This window comes from Abrus precatorius, unplaced genomic scaffold (assembly GCF_003935025.1).
Source record: "Abrus precatorius isolate BTA unplaced genomic scaffold, Abrus_2018 Scaffold6, whole genome shotgun sequence".
In the NCBI taxonomy this organism is placed as follows: Eukaryota; Viridiplantae; Streptophyta; class Magnoliopsida; order Fabales; family Fabaceae; genus Abrus; species Abrus precatorius.
The window spans coordinates 11,006,173-11,024,687 of NW_020874406.1; the positions used below are offsets into that span (position 1 = coordinate 11,006,173).

The window sequence follows — 18,515 nt, forward strand, 5'->3', positions numbered from 1 at the left end:
GTTGTAATTATTAGCTTGCTTTACTGAAGAGCTTTGTATAATTATTTGCATCATTTGCAGCAAGACCAATTTGGGCGCCTACTCCCAACATTCATCCAGGTTATCAATTTTACTGAGGAAGAAGAATCTGAATATTGGGTTGTTGTTTCTGCTGTGTTTGAGGGTAGGCAAGTGGATTCTATTACATCTCGGTCAAAATTTGACTTGGTTACATCAACATCTGTGGAACCTAGCATCAATAACAAGGTTTTTTGGCAACTAAATTGCCTCTCTTACACATTTTATGCGAATGGAAATTGCTTATCTATGTTTACTTCTGTTTCTTTTTTTGTAAAAAGTTATTCCCACTCAAATAAGCTGTAGAATTTTTATTTTTTTTAATTCCATGCTACATAACTGGTTGTAGTCGCTCCATGACTATAATCTTAAAGCAGTCAATTTTGCTGACAGTTAACTTACTGAAAATTTGCTCTGCCAAAAGCAAATTATATATTGCAGATCAGTATTTATATTTTTGGTAATGATGGTAGAAATTAGTTTGTCTAATATGCATAATAGGCCAAGTGTTGGGACGAAAGTATTGTCTGTCTGGCATATGCAAATTGAAAATTGATAATTTTTTCCCGTTATTCCAGTAGATTTATGAATGTCAATGAATGTTTCAGTGACTGTTTATAATTCATCTTTTAGGTGCATCTTTTGAGAACAATGCTTTCCTGGGAAGAGCAATTGCGGTCTGAAGTAAGCATCAACCAAACAAAAAATGATGCAAAGCCTTATGATCTTCATGGTTCTCTTAACCTTGGAGAAGTGGTAATTATATGTTGGCCTCATGGTGAAATTATGAGGTTAAAAGCTGGTAGCACTGCTGCAGATGCTGCTCAAAGAGTTGGTTTGGAGGGAAAACTGGTTTTAATTAATGGACAGTTAGTACTGCCCGGCACAAAACTCAAAGATGGTGATGTTCTTGAAGTAAGAATCTAAATAATTCTTTCTAAAACAATGTAAATAATTCTTTACGGCTCCGATGTGGTTACAGTAGCTGGGATAGAAATAGTTTTTTATTTTATTTGAGGGTGCGGATTCTTGGTAGAATAATGTACTTTCAAGCAAATTTAAAATATGGTGGCTTTAAACTTTATTCCAAGAATACGTTGGATAACCACATGTGCTATCATACGTTGTTATTTTGGTTGTATGTGTGGTTATTACTCTTACTCATATCTGGAACTAATCGGCACCATTTGTGGTTATTGACCACACAACTATGGTTGTTCGTTGTATTTGGAATGAAGTATTAAACCACTGCATTTTAAAATTTTGTTTGATGGCACAATAATTTTACCGAGATCTTTGGAAAGAGGGGGCATGCCAGAGAAGTAGGAGTACTCTGATACATTTAATTTTATTGTTAAACAGAGGCTTAGGATTTATTTCTAGAATACAGCCCTAGCATGGTTCACTACAAAAACAACAGTGAATTGCACCATGCCGCGATGCCATTGAAAACCCATTTTGTCCGGTTCAGTGCATTCCCATTTGACGACTAAGTACAACTAAGAATTCTGTAAGCAATTAGACGATCTTTATGCCCGAATCTCATAGGTTTTGAAGAGTAGTAATGGTAGCATCCTAATGTCATATATATGCTATCGAATGTTTACTGTATAATATTTCAAGAGTTGTTATGGCAAGGTTTTAGCAAAAGCTTTCATCCACCATATCTTTCCGATGAGAAACATTCCTTTGTGGTGCCTATTCGACCATTACGGCAGGGCTTCATCCACTCTGTTGATAAGCAGAGAATATGATTCTTTTTGAGGAAGCATATTGCTGCATTTCCTTGTTGTCTCATGGTGACCCGAATACCGTACAACAAATACGGAGACAAGCTGGTAACTGTAGTCTGCAAATTGTATAAAATTTGGAAGGTGTAGTTTTTTTTTTTTGGAAGTATTTTTAGTGTTTCTAATTTGGAAGTATAATATTATTTCACTTGAATAAATTTCAGTTATACAACATTACATATATGCTCTAAGGGTTACTTTACACAAAAAGTTATCCAATTTTTTTTAATATGAACTCTTTTAATAAATTATCATATTATAAATATATATTACGATAAATATATTATAAATTAGTACTGTGTGATAATTATATAATGTCATGTAAAATGTATTAATTTAATCTAATAAGTTGTATTATTATCATTATAACAAAAACATCTTTAAATATCACATATTTTTCATCAAGTATAATATTATTTGACTTGAATAAATTTCAGTTATACAACATTACATACATGTTCTAAGGGTTATTTTACACACAAAAAATTATCTAATTTCTTTTAATATTAACTCTTTTAATAAATTATCATATTATAAATATATATTACAAAAAATATATTATAAATTAGTACTGTATGATAATTATATAATGTCATGTAAAATGTATTAATTTAATCTAATAAGTTATGTTATTATCATTATAACAAAAATATCTTTAAATATCACATGTTTTTCATCAAATATAATATTATTTGACTTGAATAAATTTCAGTTATACAACATTACATACATGTTCTAAGGGTTACTTTACACAAAAAAGTTATCCAATTTGTTTTAATATGAACTCTTTTAATAAATTATCATATTATAAATATATATTACAATAAATATATTATAAATTAGTACTGTGTGATAATTATATAATGTCATGTAAAATGTATTAATTTAATCTAATAAGTTGTATTATTATCATTATAACAAAAATATCTTTAAATATCACATGTTTTTCATCAAGTATAATATGATTTGACTTAAATAAATTTCAGTTATACAACATTACATACATATTTTAAGGGTTACTTTACACAAAAAATTATCCAATTTTTTTTAATATAAACTCTTTTAATAAATTATCATATTATAAATATATAGTACAATAAATATATTATAAATTAGTACTATGTGATAATTATATAATGTCATGTAAAATATATTAATTTAATCTAATAAGTTGTATTATTATCATTATAATAAAAATATCTTTAAATATCACATGTTTTTCATCGAGTATAATATGATTTGACTTGAATAAATTTTAGTTATACAACATTACATACATGTTCTAAGGGTTATTTTACACAAAAAAGTTATCCAATTTTTTTTAATATGAACTCTTTTATATATTGATTTCACATGTTTTATATATTTAATTTTTTTCTTATATTATTGAATTGAGGCAATAAAAATGCTTATTTATATTTTTGTAGTTATTCAAATTATATTAAAAGGAAATTTCATTACTGTTTTGGCTATCTACCATCTGATTTCCAAATGCCATTTCCTGATTGGATGGAGTCGTTAATTTTACTTGTTCGTTTCCCTTCAGGTGGAGGGAAATAACTGACCACACAGTACTAACAAATTATGAAAATTTCAAACGTACGACGGTCTATTTATCAGTTTTGAAAAATTAATTGGTATCCACACCTTTTTTTCTTGTTTTAGCTTTGGTTATTTGCCAAAAAGAGGAATAAAACATAGACGTAAATACTTGGGAGAAAATTTAAGTCTAGCTTGACCTATCAAAATTATATTTTCCAAAATGATAGAAAGTACCGGTGAACTGCTTTGCAATAACTGAAATTACAATCAAAATTTTGCAAGTAGAAGGAAAAAAATTGGCACAAACCAAGGTTTGGACCTCGAATTACACAACCAAAAATTTGTGTTTACCACATCCCAAGTGGTAACATAGCCGTAATATGTTGTTAGAATACTCCGTTATCATTCTGAGTTTCACCAGCTATCATTTGGTTCCCTGGCAGCACCTGCAGAGCAGTTCTGTTCCCATCCACTTCCTGCGTACGTTAACAGTGAATAATGTTACTTCTAAAATACAGTTAAGAACTCAAACATGTTAAAAAAAACTGCAAGTGAGAGTAAAAGAAATTCATATTACCTTTGTAACAACATTATTGTTGCTGTTTGATTTACTATCTAGTTTCAAGTTCTTCAGCATCTTTTTTAGCTCTCGTATACTCATTTTCTGATATTCACAATAGCCTGTGTTTTCCTTCATCATATAAGCTTTGTTCTTTTCACCCTCCTCGGTGGGCTCATCTGCAAAGTCCTTTGGTTCTGATTGAGTGGCAACAACTGACTGAATTGGAATATTCTCCTTCTGCTCATAGACTGGCACTGGAGCAACTTCAGTAATTGGACTCTTCTTTTGCTTAATCGTCTCCACTGTGATACTGAATTCCGGTTCTGGGATAGCACTTTCTCCCGGAATAACATCACTGTCAACCAGTATGCTATTACAACTTGACAAGGACATTGAAGCATCAGATATCTCTCTCGAGTCATTGGTTTGTAGGCTATCAGCAATGGACCCAACTAATTCCTTCAGGCTTACTGAATTATTGCTTGCAGATGACATAGGAAGCAAGCTAGCAGCACCTTGGTCAGTAACCATCATAGAAACATCTTCAGATACATCAACAGCCACAACAGATATTTCTGCAGAGTTGTTTTCATCTTGGTTATCAATGTTTTGCAAAACTGATCCCTTCAAGCTTACTGAATCATCGCTTACAGATGACATGGGAAGCAAGCCAACAATGTCTTGGCCAGTTGCCACCAAAGAAGCATCATCAGGCATCTCAACAGTTGAGGCATCAAGTTCTTGATCAGTAACCTCCATAGAAGCATCTGCAGATACCTCATTAGACAAGGCAGATATCTCTTCAGAGCCATTGTCATCATGGTCATTAGTGTTCCTTACAGATGACATAGGAAGTGAGCCAACAATGTATTGGCTAGTAACCTCCACAGAAGCATTATCAGGCACCTCCTCAACAGACAAAATGAATGCCGTAACATCCCGTGAAGAATCGTCAAGAGACTGGAAAGCCTCACTGTGCTTGGTTTCTAGACAATTCTCATTTTCTGATTCAGTAGAATCACAAGAATTCTCCAATTCAACAAATATCACAGTTTCTGCAAAGTGATCAAAATGAAAATCAGGGGACTTCACTGAAAAACATCATGAATGCTAGGATCATTATACAAGAATAGTCTGTGGTCTGCAATTAGTAACAATCAGTAGATGAAGAAAAATTGCACCTGCTTGATTGTCTGTAGATACAGCAGTTACTGTTGGTTTGTTCATGTCTGACCCATCACAAACTTCATTTGAATAGCTGTATTTCTTGGAAATTTCCTCCATTTTCAAATTTGAATCATGTGGTTCAGCCTCCAAAGAATTGCTTTTCCCTAAACTATCTTGTGGCTCAGCCTGCAAATTATCTCCTACAGCATTGTTTGAACCAGAACCCAATTCATATTCAGTGTTCTTCTCTTGGGAGGTAACTTCCAACTCGTCCATTTTTCCTGAGACAACAGTTGATACCATCTGCATACTAGGCCCTACATCATAGACTGTTCCAATTCAGTTTTGAATAAAACATATCATATGAAAATAAAACAAAAAGGATAACAAAAAGATTCAACACACTTTTTTCAGTCTCTGCTAAGTCTTCTGTTTGCTGAGAGATATAACTCATATCTTCAGACATATCAATCTTTACAAGCCCTACTATGTCTTCAGCATCCATCAAACTCATCTTAGACAAGTTCTTCTCCAACAATCTGGCAGACCGCCTCGTGTTATGTGCCCTTGTCACAGTGGTCACAGCTGCAGCAGTTTTAGGTTCCTCAATTGGCTTTCCTTGGGCCCCATTCTTTTCATCATCTGGAATCTGGGATTTGGTCTTTCTACGAGTAGAAGTTGCGGCAGCACGTCTCCTACTGGTTGGCACTGCAGGAGTTACTGCCACACTCACATCTTTGCTCTCTTGTTCAATTCCTTCAGCTCCTCTCACAGATTTCCTTCTAGTTGAAATCCTACGGTGAGTATCTGGTGTTGCAATCACCTTATTATTATCGTCTTGGAATTCCAGGTTATCACATTCCACTTGACGATTAAAAAGCTCATCCAACCCTTCAACCTACCACATTTCAATTTCAAAGATTCCATTATCAATGTCTCATTTCGATGCAGTTTCCACAGAATGACCCAACCAGAGCCAATTAGACTAATTTAATTCAGTCACAACAAATAATACACCAATTCAGGAAAACGAAGATCAAGAATGACCCAAGAAACAATAATAATGAAGATACATAAAAAGGGCATTACTCGGTGCAGAGCTGCGAGAGACTGAGCCATGGCAACATTGGTGATATTAGCAGGAATGTTGTTCTTCTTGCAGAGGGTCTGCAATTCCTTCCTCGAGAGGTAGCGGAAATCCATTGTCTATGGATCAATGGAGGGAATGGAGATGTGTGTGTTGGTATATGTAGTTGTGCAGTGAATGGCGTAGAAGAAACCCTAGAAAAAGATATGACCGTTAGATCCTCAGTTTTCAATTTTTCAAATGCCAATTTGTGGCGGCAGAGGAAACCCTAGACAATATGACCGTTGCACCCTCATTTATGATTTTTTTCAAACTTCCATCACTCAGTCATATTTACAATAATTTATGCCAATAAATGCTTATCAATGTATTAAGGAAATAAAATAAAGTAAATGCTAGCCAAGAGAGCATTGTTTAAAAAGTTAAAATCAATTTTTTATTATAAAATATAATTGATATTTTTTTCATACTTTTTAATGTAGTCTAATAAATTTTTGAAGAAAAACTTTGATCAGCAAGACCATCAAAACTAACAATTGTTCTTCTAAAAGTTGTCCAAGGGAATACAATAGATGGAAACTTTAATCTCAATATTAAAAATTGTGTTTATATAATTAATAATAATAATTTTTTTAAACAGCAAAGCATTTATAATATTTTTGTATATCTAATATAATAAATATTTTTAATAATAAATTATTATTATTATTATTATTATTAATTGCTTAAATTAAGGTCTAAAAATTGAATTTAATAAAGTTATCAAATAAAAGTTTAAATATAATAATTTTTTTTTTAAAATCACATGATATAATATAATTTAATGCATTAAAAATATTAAATGTTACAATTTTTAATGAAAAATAATATTGAAAATAGATATATAATAAAAAAATTAATTATGTATGAATCTCAGATGTAATAATTTTATTAATTTTAATTTTAATTTTTCACGATCACCTGTATGATTATATTTTTTAATTAGTCAATTGTTATTTCTTGCACATTTTGTGTACCAAATAAGTGTTTTAAAAATATGTGATTTAAATACACTATGTATCAAAGTTCACTGCACTTGCTGTTGGCACTTTTGAGTTTTAGCAACATAGGCATATAAATTATTAAAAAAAATAATAATTTATCCTTTCATTTTATAATATATTCATCATATGTGAAAGATTATTATATTTCACTTTCACAATCACAACAAATATATTGTGATTCTTCCAACAAAATAAAATAAAATATTGTGATTCATTTTCTATATATGCACTACTCATTATAGTTATTCATTTTCACAATCACAAAAAATATATTGTAATTGATTATAATTTTGTTATATGTTTTACATTATGTTTTCTTTTCTTTTTCATAAAAAAGATTACACAAGCATATTTTAATTAATATCATAAAATGAAAACAAATGCATACATCTGCATTGCATAATTACTAAATTTGATAGAATAAGTAATTTATATTACATAAAGTCAAAATTATCATTATTCTCAAGTTCACTTTAATATTAAAAATTTATTAAAATTTTTTTATTTTTGAAATTGATATATATATATAGGAAAAAGAATCTTTTTACACCAGTGTGAATCTAAAAATTCTTACATCTAATCTGAGCCTTTCATTTAACTTAAATCTAAACAGCCAGTAAAGTAATAAATTATAACTCAATCTGAGCCTTTCATTTAACTTAAATCTAAACAGCCGGTAAAATAATAAATTATAACCGTTAAATTTAAGTTAAATAAAAGACTCAGCTTAAGTGTCAGAATTTTTAGACTTGCATAGTGTGTGTGTGTATATATATATATATATATATATATATATAACCTTATCTTGTATTAAAATCATATTTTAATTTTACTATTAAATGCTTAACTCTAAAATAGAGGTTAAAAAAACCCACTAAAAGAAATGGATTGAGTTGGGTTAATAACTTTATAAGTCTTGAGCCACACTTGTTTCTCAACTCAATGACTCAAATTTGGTATATATAAAGATTTTATAAGGCTGAAGTTAGCCTTTCTAAAAGTTTGACTTAATCTATGAAACTTTATTTTTTGAAAGCTTTGCTTAATATTCATAGTTAGGCCTACTAAATTCGATTACTAACATATGCTTAGATCATTTTACTATAGTTACAAGAACTATTGCATTAATTTTTCACTACAAGTTAGGTCAATTTGTTAAATAAGTCAGATCAAGAACACTTTTTTTTATTTGTTCTTAGAAAATAAAATAAAATATTCATTGAGTAGTTATCGGCCATTGTCCAATTAAAACATCAACTCACCCAAAACAATTTTGAATGATAAATCACATCCAAGTGCAAGAATTTTTTCTAGAACTCAGTTGCGTCGCAAAGGCATTTTGAATAAGAAAGAACTGAACAATCCAAATTATTTAAAGCGCACAGAACAGAACCAGGTTTACATCATCACTCATAAAATTAGAGGTTTCATCATAGACTATGAACAACTCGGCTTCTAACTAACACTACAAAATTGCAATTCATTTACATGTTAGCGTGAAAAATGGAAATCAATATCCCTTGCTGTTACGCGACAAGATTTTCTAATTTTCCCACTAAACAGGAAGGGTTCAAAAGTAAATAAAAAATAAAAAAAAATTGGGTCAGACTTATTCTAGTCATTTTAGCTTTTGAAGAACAAAAAAAAAGTAACTTCTGATTCCAAAGCATAAGTTAAATAACCCACTTCGGAATTCTAACATATCTACCCAACCTGAATGCTGAGATTGATAGTGTAACATTTTCCATTGACCCAGTTAGTAGTCAACTTGCTTCAGGGTGTCAATGTGAAATATTCTTGTGAAAATAAGTATCGTGCCTCAACTCCACAAGTTGAAAAAGTGTTTATGCCGTTCACTACAAAAATATCAACGAGTTATCAATTTATGTCACAACGTAACCAGCAATTACAAGTTGAAAATTGTCAGATTTAATTGTAATAATGCACATCAATCAAAATTAAAGTTCAAACTAAGAATATACTTGAAAACTTGATCCATGGTTGAAGTTTCAGAAGAAATACAAATATCTCATCTCACGAACTGAAAATTGTAAGAGTATTAATAATCTTAAATTAAAAAAAAACAGGAAAAAGCTTCTTCAACACATGACATTGTGTTTTTCTTTTTAACATGTGGTTAAAAGGAAATTACATCAGTCCCCTTTCCATGCTCTCAATGTTTCATTAACTTCCAGAACACAGATGATTACAGACACATGCAAGCATATGGATATTCAATACACCCATAAAGTGCAACATATCAAAATCTACAATTGGACTCTATCCAAAAGCCTCTAACTCTTAAAGGTAAGAAGTGCAACGTATCCAAAAAAATCATACAGAAAGGCTTGATGTGTCCAACTCCTAAGACAAAAGAGCAATCTTGTAACTAGGGTGACCAAAATCTATAATCAAACTTTATCTATGGTATCATTCCAGTATAACACCAGCAGTGCCGGGGGCTCTCACTTGGGCAAGAGAAGTTATGGAACTAGCATAAAAAACCAATACTTCAATTTGCTCAGTTACAAGATTAAGGGCCCAAAATAACATAATAGAAAGCTAGCAACAAATGCATCTTAACAATGGGTGACTGGATGTCATACAATGCCCCTACAAGTCAAGGTCACTGTCATTCACTTTCTTGCCAAGAACTAATTTTTAAGCAACCTCCAACTTCTCTACTGATATAATTCAGCATTCAAACACTTCCTTCTCTCCCATAGGCTGCTTAACATGAATATTTTATTCTTCTTAACAGTAAGAAAATAATGGTAAACATCTTTGAATAGCAAGAAAAACCCCAAGATGACAATAGCATGGTTCCATCAGTAAGAAGATGCAGTACCATCATCAAAAACTGAGAGAAAGGCCTTTAGAGAAGTGAAGATGTTACCTACAGTGTTGAAGCATCATTACTAATATCATAATCCAACCTTTCTTGAACCAAGTTTATCTCCATGCAGTGTGACTTTCCAGCAATCAACTTGAAATACAAATACAGAAACCTTTTTGGGAACAACTGCAAGTTATCAAATAGAGGGTAAGTATTTGGTCATCACAAATCACAAGTCTGAAACGGATAAATTAAAGAGAACGATCCTGCAATAGATAAATCATCACCACGCTGACTTAAACAGATCACAGAATGTGTTATGGTAAAGGTTCCTAATTCTTAATCAACTTATCCACAATGTTACAAGAGAAACAGATGAAACTTTAAGAAATTCTCAGTGAGAGAGAGAGAGAGAGTGTACAGGTGAAAGTAAGTCGAAACCCATGTAATTTTCTCAGTAGAAGTGGAAATTTGTCAGTAGAATTACTCAGATATCCCACAATTTTAATTGGCAGTAGGAGAGAAAATGGATTTTTGATCTTGCGAAAGCTCTTGAGGATTCTACCCTCCATACAAAGGTGAGGAAGTTACCATTCTCCTAATTTAAGAACTGCTGTGAGTGAAAATGTTTTGCTTGGGTGTCATTGGAAAAAATTCAAAAAGCGTATTTTCAATAATATATTAGAAATATAGAAACATACTTCAAAACAACTTCAGATCTTTGTATATCGGCAGCAAATCTGGTTTCTTTCAGGAAAAAAATTTCAGGGTTTTGGAAAATGATTATGATATGAGCTAGGTATTCAGGAATAAGGAAAGTGGAAACACGAAACTGAAAGTTCAATGCCCATCACAGAAAACATAAGTAAAGGAAACAGAAATTTCCCATACCATTCAAACACAAAAGCATTTTTCAGTGCAACTTACAAGTTCCATTTTAAAATAAGCTTAATGCATCGACTGTTTGTCATTTTTTTCTCTTCAATTTGAATACAAAATTAAAAATCATTTCTGTTTAAATTACATTAAAATTCAAAACCGAAGTTCAAAATTCTAATTCCTTTATTATCACACTTGTACAGAAATTACTAGTACAATTCAAGAAAAGCATACACATACAACTTTTACAATCGTGTGAGCACTAATGCTTATGAAATAAAGGAATAACAACAGCTCTGACAATCCAACACCAGTTTGTATTTCTAAATAGTGGAACGATTACCCCGGAATTTATTATCTTCAGTGATTATCCCAAATGCTTCTGCAGTTTCACGAATCATGATCCCACAAATTCCTGTAAAATGGCTTATTTTACACTCCACAACTGCAAAACATAGGTGGACATCATACAGTCAGTGGTAACAAGCAGATAATTATATAGGAGATAGAGGTTAAAATAATTAATTATTTTCTGTAGGAGTCTCAAAGACTGACTCTTTTTGGTAAATTGGAAAGATTAGGTATCTTGGGCTGTCTACCAGGACTCCCAGGGGTTTTCATACAGAAATTTTTTGAAATACTAATACTAAACAGCACTCATAATAGAAATGCATCTTCAAAATTTTAATTTACTTAAAAGGCCTAAAGCACACTCTGTATAAGTTCTGGCAGACTGTTTTAAGAAAAACAAAAGCAAAAAAATTCTGGATGTAAGGACTATGAAAAAGGGTATGCAGGTCAATGGGTATCTCAGTAGCAGGGGGATGGTTCAAATCAGGGAATCTTTCTTCGGACAAGAAAATCCAGTACCTGGTCTGCAGCCAGTAACGATCAGTAGTTCATCTTTATTATTGAATTCATTGCCGTAAATATAAACACAGTGATTACACAAAAATACTTCTACTCAAAATAATTATCTCTTTCTAAGAACACCAAAGATAGGCTTTCAAATTCAAGTTCAGCAGCGACAGCAATTTTAACACACCTTTTGATGCACATGAAAGAGTTACACATTATAACATAATTATCTTTGCGAAAATAAATACAACACTCAATCAATAGAAAATAACTGCTCTTGTGCCCAATGCATTGCAATGTAGTAATATATTGACCAGCTCAAAAGTGAAAAGAACAGGACCAGGTATGGAAACTGTTTTAGCATTTTTGATAGTGAAGAATTTCAAATAGGTTTATAACTCATTCAAAAGTAAAAAGAGTGTCCTCAAACCTAAAATAATAGCACCATGTAGATCTGCACCAAGGAGACATTGAGCCAATTGATTTTTACTGCAAAATTGATCAGGTTCACGGTCATTAAGCCGTGAGGAGAGAAAATTATAAATTACTAAAATAATTTTTTACTTCTTCTCTCTGCTGGACAATTTGAAGATAAGAAACTGCGAAATTTATCAACTTAACGGCAATGATAAAAATAAGTACCCAGTGGATTTAAGAAGTAGCATTATATAGTCTTTCCACATTTCATGCATTGGCTTGAAAATATCAAATCTGTAATCAAAGTGAACAAACTATTACGGAACAAAAAAATATCACAGAAAAGAAGAACCAATTAGAATAAAAGATGGAGTTTAAAACATTATTTGGTCATAGCATGAACCTAAAAGTCCCCAAACAAAAGCTGAAATGAAAGATTCCCCACGACAACAAACACTACAGCAATTGAAAAGCCATGGCTATAACAATAAGGATCCATGGGCTCCTAGAAAGTGTAGTTTAGAGACACTGAACTTACTTTTGGTACTCTTCAGGAAGATCTAATGATCCACAATTTTTATGCTGCTTCATAGACATGTGTTTCTTAGAGCGTTTTGAATGAATTCGCAAAGCCCTAGTTTGAGAACCAGAAGAAAGCACCCGCCCCTGCACATAATTATCAAGAAGGATCCAGTTGTCAATTTTCATGCTTCTAGATCCTTGCATGTACTTTTGGGCTGCATCTCCCTTTTGAAGAAGCTCGTGCAATATGCCATCAATTGAACCTCCTCCTTTTTGTGCAGAAAACTGCAGAATTTATGCCAATGGAGAACAAATTATATATTTTGGTTAATTTGGAATGGTAGCACATGCTTTTACATTGCAGCATTCCATGGTTGCTAATAGATTAAAAGGTTGCTTTTAAGATCCATAAATTATTACTTGCATCAATGATCGTTTTAGAGGAGACTTCAAAGAAGATTAATTATAAACTTTATAGAATTATAATGGAAAATTCGATCATAGAATGCCTTGATTAGAATTATTATTATTCTTTGCCATGACATGAGTTCCAAGCAAATAAATACCTCCTCGTTAATTGTGAGCAGATTTTCATTTACAGGCACAGAAAGTGGGGCATATGCTGGATCATCTTCAACGTCTGCAAACAAATACTAACTTCATCTTGTTCACGTAAACTCAATATATAATGTGCACAAATATCTCAACAAAAAATTGACAGTCTAGTACCTTGCAAAGTGGCATGACCAGAAAAACTGAAATTCCCTGGAGGGGAAAAGTGAAAATTATCAGCCAAATGTGAAGCAATATATTTACATATTGTAAGGCAGAATTCTTAAATTCTTAAATTAACCAAAAAAAACATAGAAAATAAAAAACCTATTTTGGGTGTTGAATGACACAGATTGGAATTAGAAAGTGAGGGAACATATGGTTTCCCATCTTCGTTTAAAATCTTTTTTGTTTTGTTTTCTTTTTGGAGAATTTCAACTTTAGCAACAGCAATTCTTCTCTCCAAAGCCTCTAATGTGCGTTTCCTCGAATCTGAAGCCATGCAAACGTAGTGATGTCGCTGGATGAATGAAACGAGAAGAGAGTCGACGTAGTCGATGAACAGATCTTCGCAGGCGGAACCTTCAGGGGAAAAGGGTTTTATTATTAATAATAGATTTATTTATTTTATAATATCAACATTAGTACTTAATTTTAAATTTTAAATTAAAGTATTTTTAAAATATATCTTTTTAATCATGTTACGTGCCTTCCTTCTTTTAGTTTAAAATTTGAATCTTAATACACTTTATTAAAATAAAAGTACGTAAATAAATTGATAAAATAATATTTATTTTAACGTGTGATTTCATGATTGAGTTCCACCTGCATCCCTACGACAACTTTAACATATAAAAATATCTTTTTTATACGAATTAAATTTTAGTATTAATTAATCTTAATTTAAATTTTTATCCACTACATAAACAAAAGATGATAAGTCCTAATTTTAATAATATATTTTCACATTTTATTCTTTAATTTTAAAATTTTTATATCTTTAATTTAATATTTTAAAATCATAAAATAATTGTTATTGATAACAATAAAAATTATTTTTATTTAAAAAATAATTTTATAATATAAAAAAAAGAACTTCCTAATATTTTTATAAATAAAAATTTATGAAATGTATTTATGATATAAAATAAAAAATATTTAGATTAAATAATGAATATTTTATTATATTAAATAAGACTAAAAATATCATATATTTTTGGTAAAAAAAATATCATACTTTTAAAATCAAGAAAGAAAATATTCAGAATTCAAATTAAGATTGAATAAAAATATTTTTTTTTATCTTTATTAATATAGTATATTAAAATTCAAATTTTAAAAAATAAATCAAAATTAACATTACAACATTTTTAAAAATAAGTTTACACAGAAAAAGAAGAAGAATATATATGATTTTATAATGAGTTAAATTTAAATTTAAAATTGAAATAAAAATGTAATTTAAAAAAATAAAAAAAATAAATATTCAATATAAAAAAAGTCACATAAACTAATAATAAAAAAGATCATTCTTAAAACATCTTTAATGTTTTAATTCAAATCAATTAAATTCATTTATTTCTAATTAGCAGTTTTGATATATGTTTACCTTTAAAGTCATCTTGAATGATTTAATTCAAATTAGTTAAATACATTTATTTCTAATTAATAGTTTTTATATATTCAAAAGGTGTCTTCATATTAATATTTATTTTAAATTTTATTATTAGAAATTAATAACTGATAAAATTATATAAAACTCTTACACTTTAAATTAAATTTATTATAAAAATAAAAACAAAAAATAATACCTTTAAGGCCGTCTTGAATGGTTTAATTCAAATCAGTTAAATGTATTTATTTTTAATTAGCAATTTTTATATATTCAAAAAGTGTATCCTTTGCGGCAGATTTGAACCTTAATATTAATGTTTATTTTAAATTTTATTATTAGAAATTAATAATTGATAAAATTACATAAAACTCTTGAAATTTAAATTAAGTTTATTATAAAAATAAAAACAAAAAAATTAGTAAAAAATAATATCTTAAAGTGAGAAAGAAATTATATTTTATTAGGTATGTATATTTATCTTTATATGTATAAAAGTAGATGAGTTTTGGAGGAGAATTTGCTTTGACTCTTTAACATAATAATCTTTATATAATAATTAATAATTACTAATTAAGGCCATCTTGAATGCTTTAATTCAAATCAATTAAATTCATTCATTTTTAATTAGCAGTTTTGATATATCTTTACCTTTAAAGTTGTCTTGAATGGTTTAATTCAAATTAGTTAAATGCATTTATTTCTAATTAGCAGTTTTTATATATTCAAAAAGTGTCTTCATATTAATGTTTATTTTAAATTTTATTATTAGAAATTAATAACTGATAAAATTATATAAAACTCTTACACTTTAAATTAAATTTATTATAAAAATAAAAACAAAAAATAGCACCTTTAAGGCCGTCTTGAATGATTTAATTCAAATCAGTTAAATACATTTATTTTTAATTAGAAATTTTTATATATTCAAAAAGTGCATCCTTTGCGGCAGATTTGAACCTTAATATTAATGTTTATTTTAAATTTTATTATTAAAAATTAATAATTGATAAAATTACATAAAACTCTTGAAATTTAAATTAAGTTTATTATAAAAATAAAAACAAAAAATCAGTAAAAAATAATATCTTAAAGTGAGAAAGAAATTGTATTTTATTAGGTATATATAAGGGAAAATACAGGTTGTTTGTTCGAAATAAAATTTTAAACTAAGATTCTTATAAAATGATGCCTACTATTTCAGTACTTTCTGAAATACGATCTGGAAAGGTGGGTTAGAAGATAATGGTTCGGATAATTCATTTGTGGTTCTCTCATGAGTTTTGAAATAAAACTCAAGTCAATCGCATGGACATGATTTTAGTCGATGAAAATGTGAAGTTTTTATATTTATTTAGTCGAAGTGCATACAATGGTTGATTTTTTAAAGAATGAAAATTTTAATGCTTTAACTATTATGATTATTCAATTATGTAAAATAAAACTATTTTGTGGTATGTTTCTTTATTTATATTGAACTCTTTTTAATTACGTGATAGTTATTATTATCAACAAATTATATTTCATGATTGTTTCAGGAATTTTAGGTATATCAAATGCTTATAATAGGACAAAGTTGTATCAATCCTAACATAAAAGAGGCTATTCATTACAAGAATAAGTAAGTATTTTAACTATTTTTTATTTATGGAGACATCATTATGTTTTGTATGATGTTTCCTGTTTTTGTTAACTTATAAGCTATCCAATTTGTGGTATAGGATAAATAGGAATGATGCAAGTATAAGTTATTAACAAATTATTTTTCATGATTGTTTCAGGAACTTTAGGCATATCAAATGCTTATAATAGACAAAATTGTATATCAATCCCAACATAAAAGAGGCTATTGATTACAAGAATAAGTAAGTATTTTAATTATTTTTTATTTATGGAGACATAATTATGTTTTGCATAATGTTTCCTGTTTTTGTTAACGTATAAGCTATATAATTTGTGGTATAGGATGAATATAAATGATGCAAGTATAAGTCAATTATTAAGTTAGATGTCTGGGTACTCTTCTGTTTCAATGGAAGATGATTTATTCCAAACTCAAAGCATGACCAAACATGAAATAATTGAGACAAATTATGTATGTTTTCTATTAAAATAATGAAGTGAAATGCATATAATTATTTTTAAATTATATAAAAGTCATAATTTGAAGTTTTTCTTTGAAAAGGTTGGGTTTGTTGTTGTTCTTGCCCAAGTTTTTGAAATTGAATATGAGAAGGGATGACAATATAACTCAAGTGTTTCAAGAAGTTAAAAAAAAAATGGACATAAGTTTTTTTGTAAAAATTATGAAAGATATATCATTCTTACTCTCACATTACTACTTATAAACTATATATTCAATTTAAAACTAATTTAGTTAAATTTATAGAATTTAAACTTTATAGAATTAAATTTATAATTTATAAATTTAAATTATATTTGAGTTTAATCTTTTTACTTTTAGAGTTAATTTACAAATATTTAAAAATATATTATAAATCTTTATATAATTTATGAAATTATTTTATCAGTAATTATATTAATATATACTAATTAATTTTAAATTTTAAAATAATTTAAATATTATCATAAATATTTTAGATAATTAATTTTTATTTTATAATTATTAATTATAATATTATACTGTAAACTAATATTAAAAAGAATAATTCTTAAAAAAATTATTTAAGAATTATAATTCATATTTAATATATAAAAATAGATGGTAAGTGTTGTTATTAAACAAGTCATCACTCAAGTATAGAATTTTAAGATGACTTAAATACAAATTATTCAGATAAAAATAATAATTTAACTATACAAGTTATTATAAACAAACAAATTATTAAATAACTTATTTTATGCATGTCAATCCATCCTTAGCTGAGATTGTTAAATATTATTATAATGTTCACATTTCACTGCAAGCCAAGTGATTAAATCCAAAATCTCAAAAAGGTAAATAAAGGTATTTAATATTTTAATAGAATCCAACTCAAATTATAATATTTAAAGTGTACATAAATTCTGAAAGTTTTGAGTTATCATTTCATCATTGTCCTTGATCTTGTTGATTTTATTTGATTGATGAATAGTTCTGTAGCTTCAACATAAGCTATCTTACTCACATGTCCGTGTAACATCTTGATGAGTAACATTTATAAGCTAAGAGCAGGGACTCGAGAAATTCGTTGGTTTGAATAGAATTAAATTGACAAATAAAATAAACTACATATGGGCACAAATTTATCATTAAGTTATACAGTAAAATTTCTTTAAAATAAATTTATCTCAGGACAAATAAGAGTATACTACTCTATCTAAGTAGGTAAGTTACCGAATAATCATTTTAATTTTGATCAATCATTTTAAATTTAATTCTTAATAAAATTGTATTAAAATTTAATTAAAAAAGTTATTGTACTTAGTGATTTTGTTGAGAAGTTCTTATTTTGATATGTTTTATAACTTATATTTATACACTTGAAGTTTATTTTATGAGTGCTTCACACTAATTTTATTGTTAATTTTTATAGTTAAACACAAGAGAATTATTAGTGGATTATGAACATATTTTGAGTAAAAATCAAA

The 18,515-nt window shown here is 28.6% G+C and overlaps 2 protein-coding genes across 4 annotated transcripts in view; one reads left to right on the forward strand and one right to left on the reverse strand.

Annotated features, from left to right (window-relative positions):
- LOC113869153 overlaps positions 1-18,515 on the forward strand; it is a 31,548-nt gene that overhangs the window by 8,695 nt on the left and 4,338 nt on the right. The window contains exons 17-20 of one of the 3 annotated variants that reach the window (XR_003505470.1): positions 61-246; positions 691-1,379; positions 10,396-10,398; positions 17,110-17,121. Coding sequence is in view for 2 of the 3 variants with exons in the window: in XM_027505330.1 (XP_027361131.1) it covers positions 61-246; positions 691-984 (480 nt within the window). In the remaining variant the exon portion in view is untranslated. Of the gene's footprint in view, positions 1-60; positions 247-690; positions 2,075-10,395; positions 10,399-17,109; positions 17,122-18,515 lie in introns of those variants that run through there. The other 2 variants (XM_027505330.1, XM_027505331.1) reach the window with 2 other exon arrangements.
- Positions 10,093-13,850, reverse strand: LOC113869155 (ribonuclease P protein subunit p29). The gene is given in 9 exon segments (XM_027505334.1): positions 10,093-10,243; positions 10,245-10,270; positions 11,307-11,408; positions 12,252-12,310; positions 12,464-12,532; positions 12,777-13,045; positions 13,327-13,400; positions 13,490-13,525; positions 13,640-13,850. Coding segments are annotated over 9 exon segments (909 nt in total). The 5' UTR covers positions 13,815-13,850; the 3' UTR covers positions 10,093-10,144.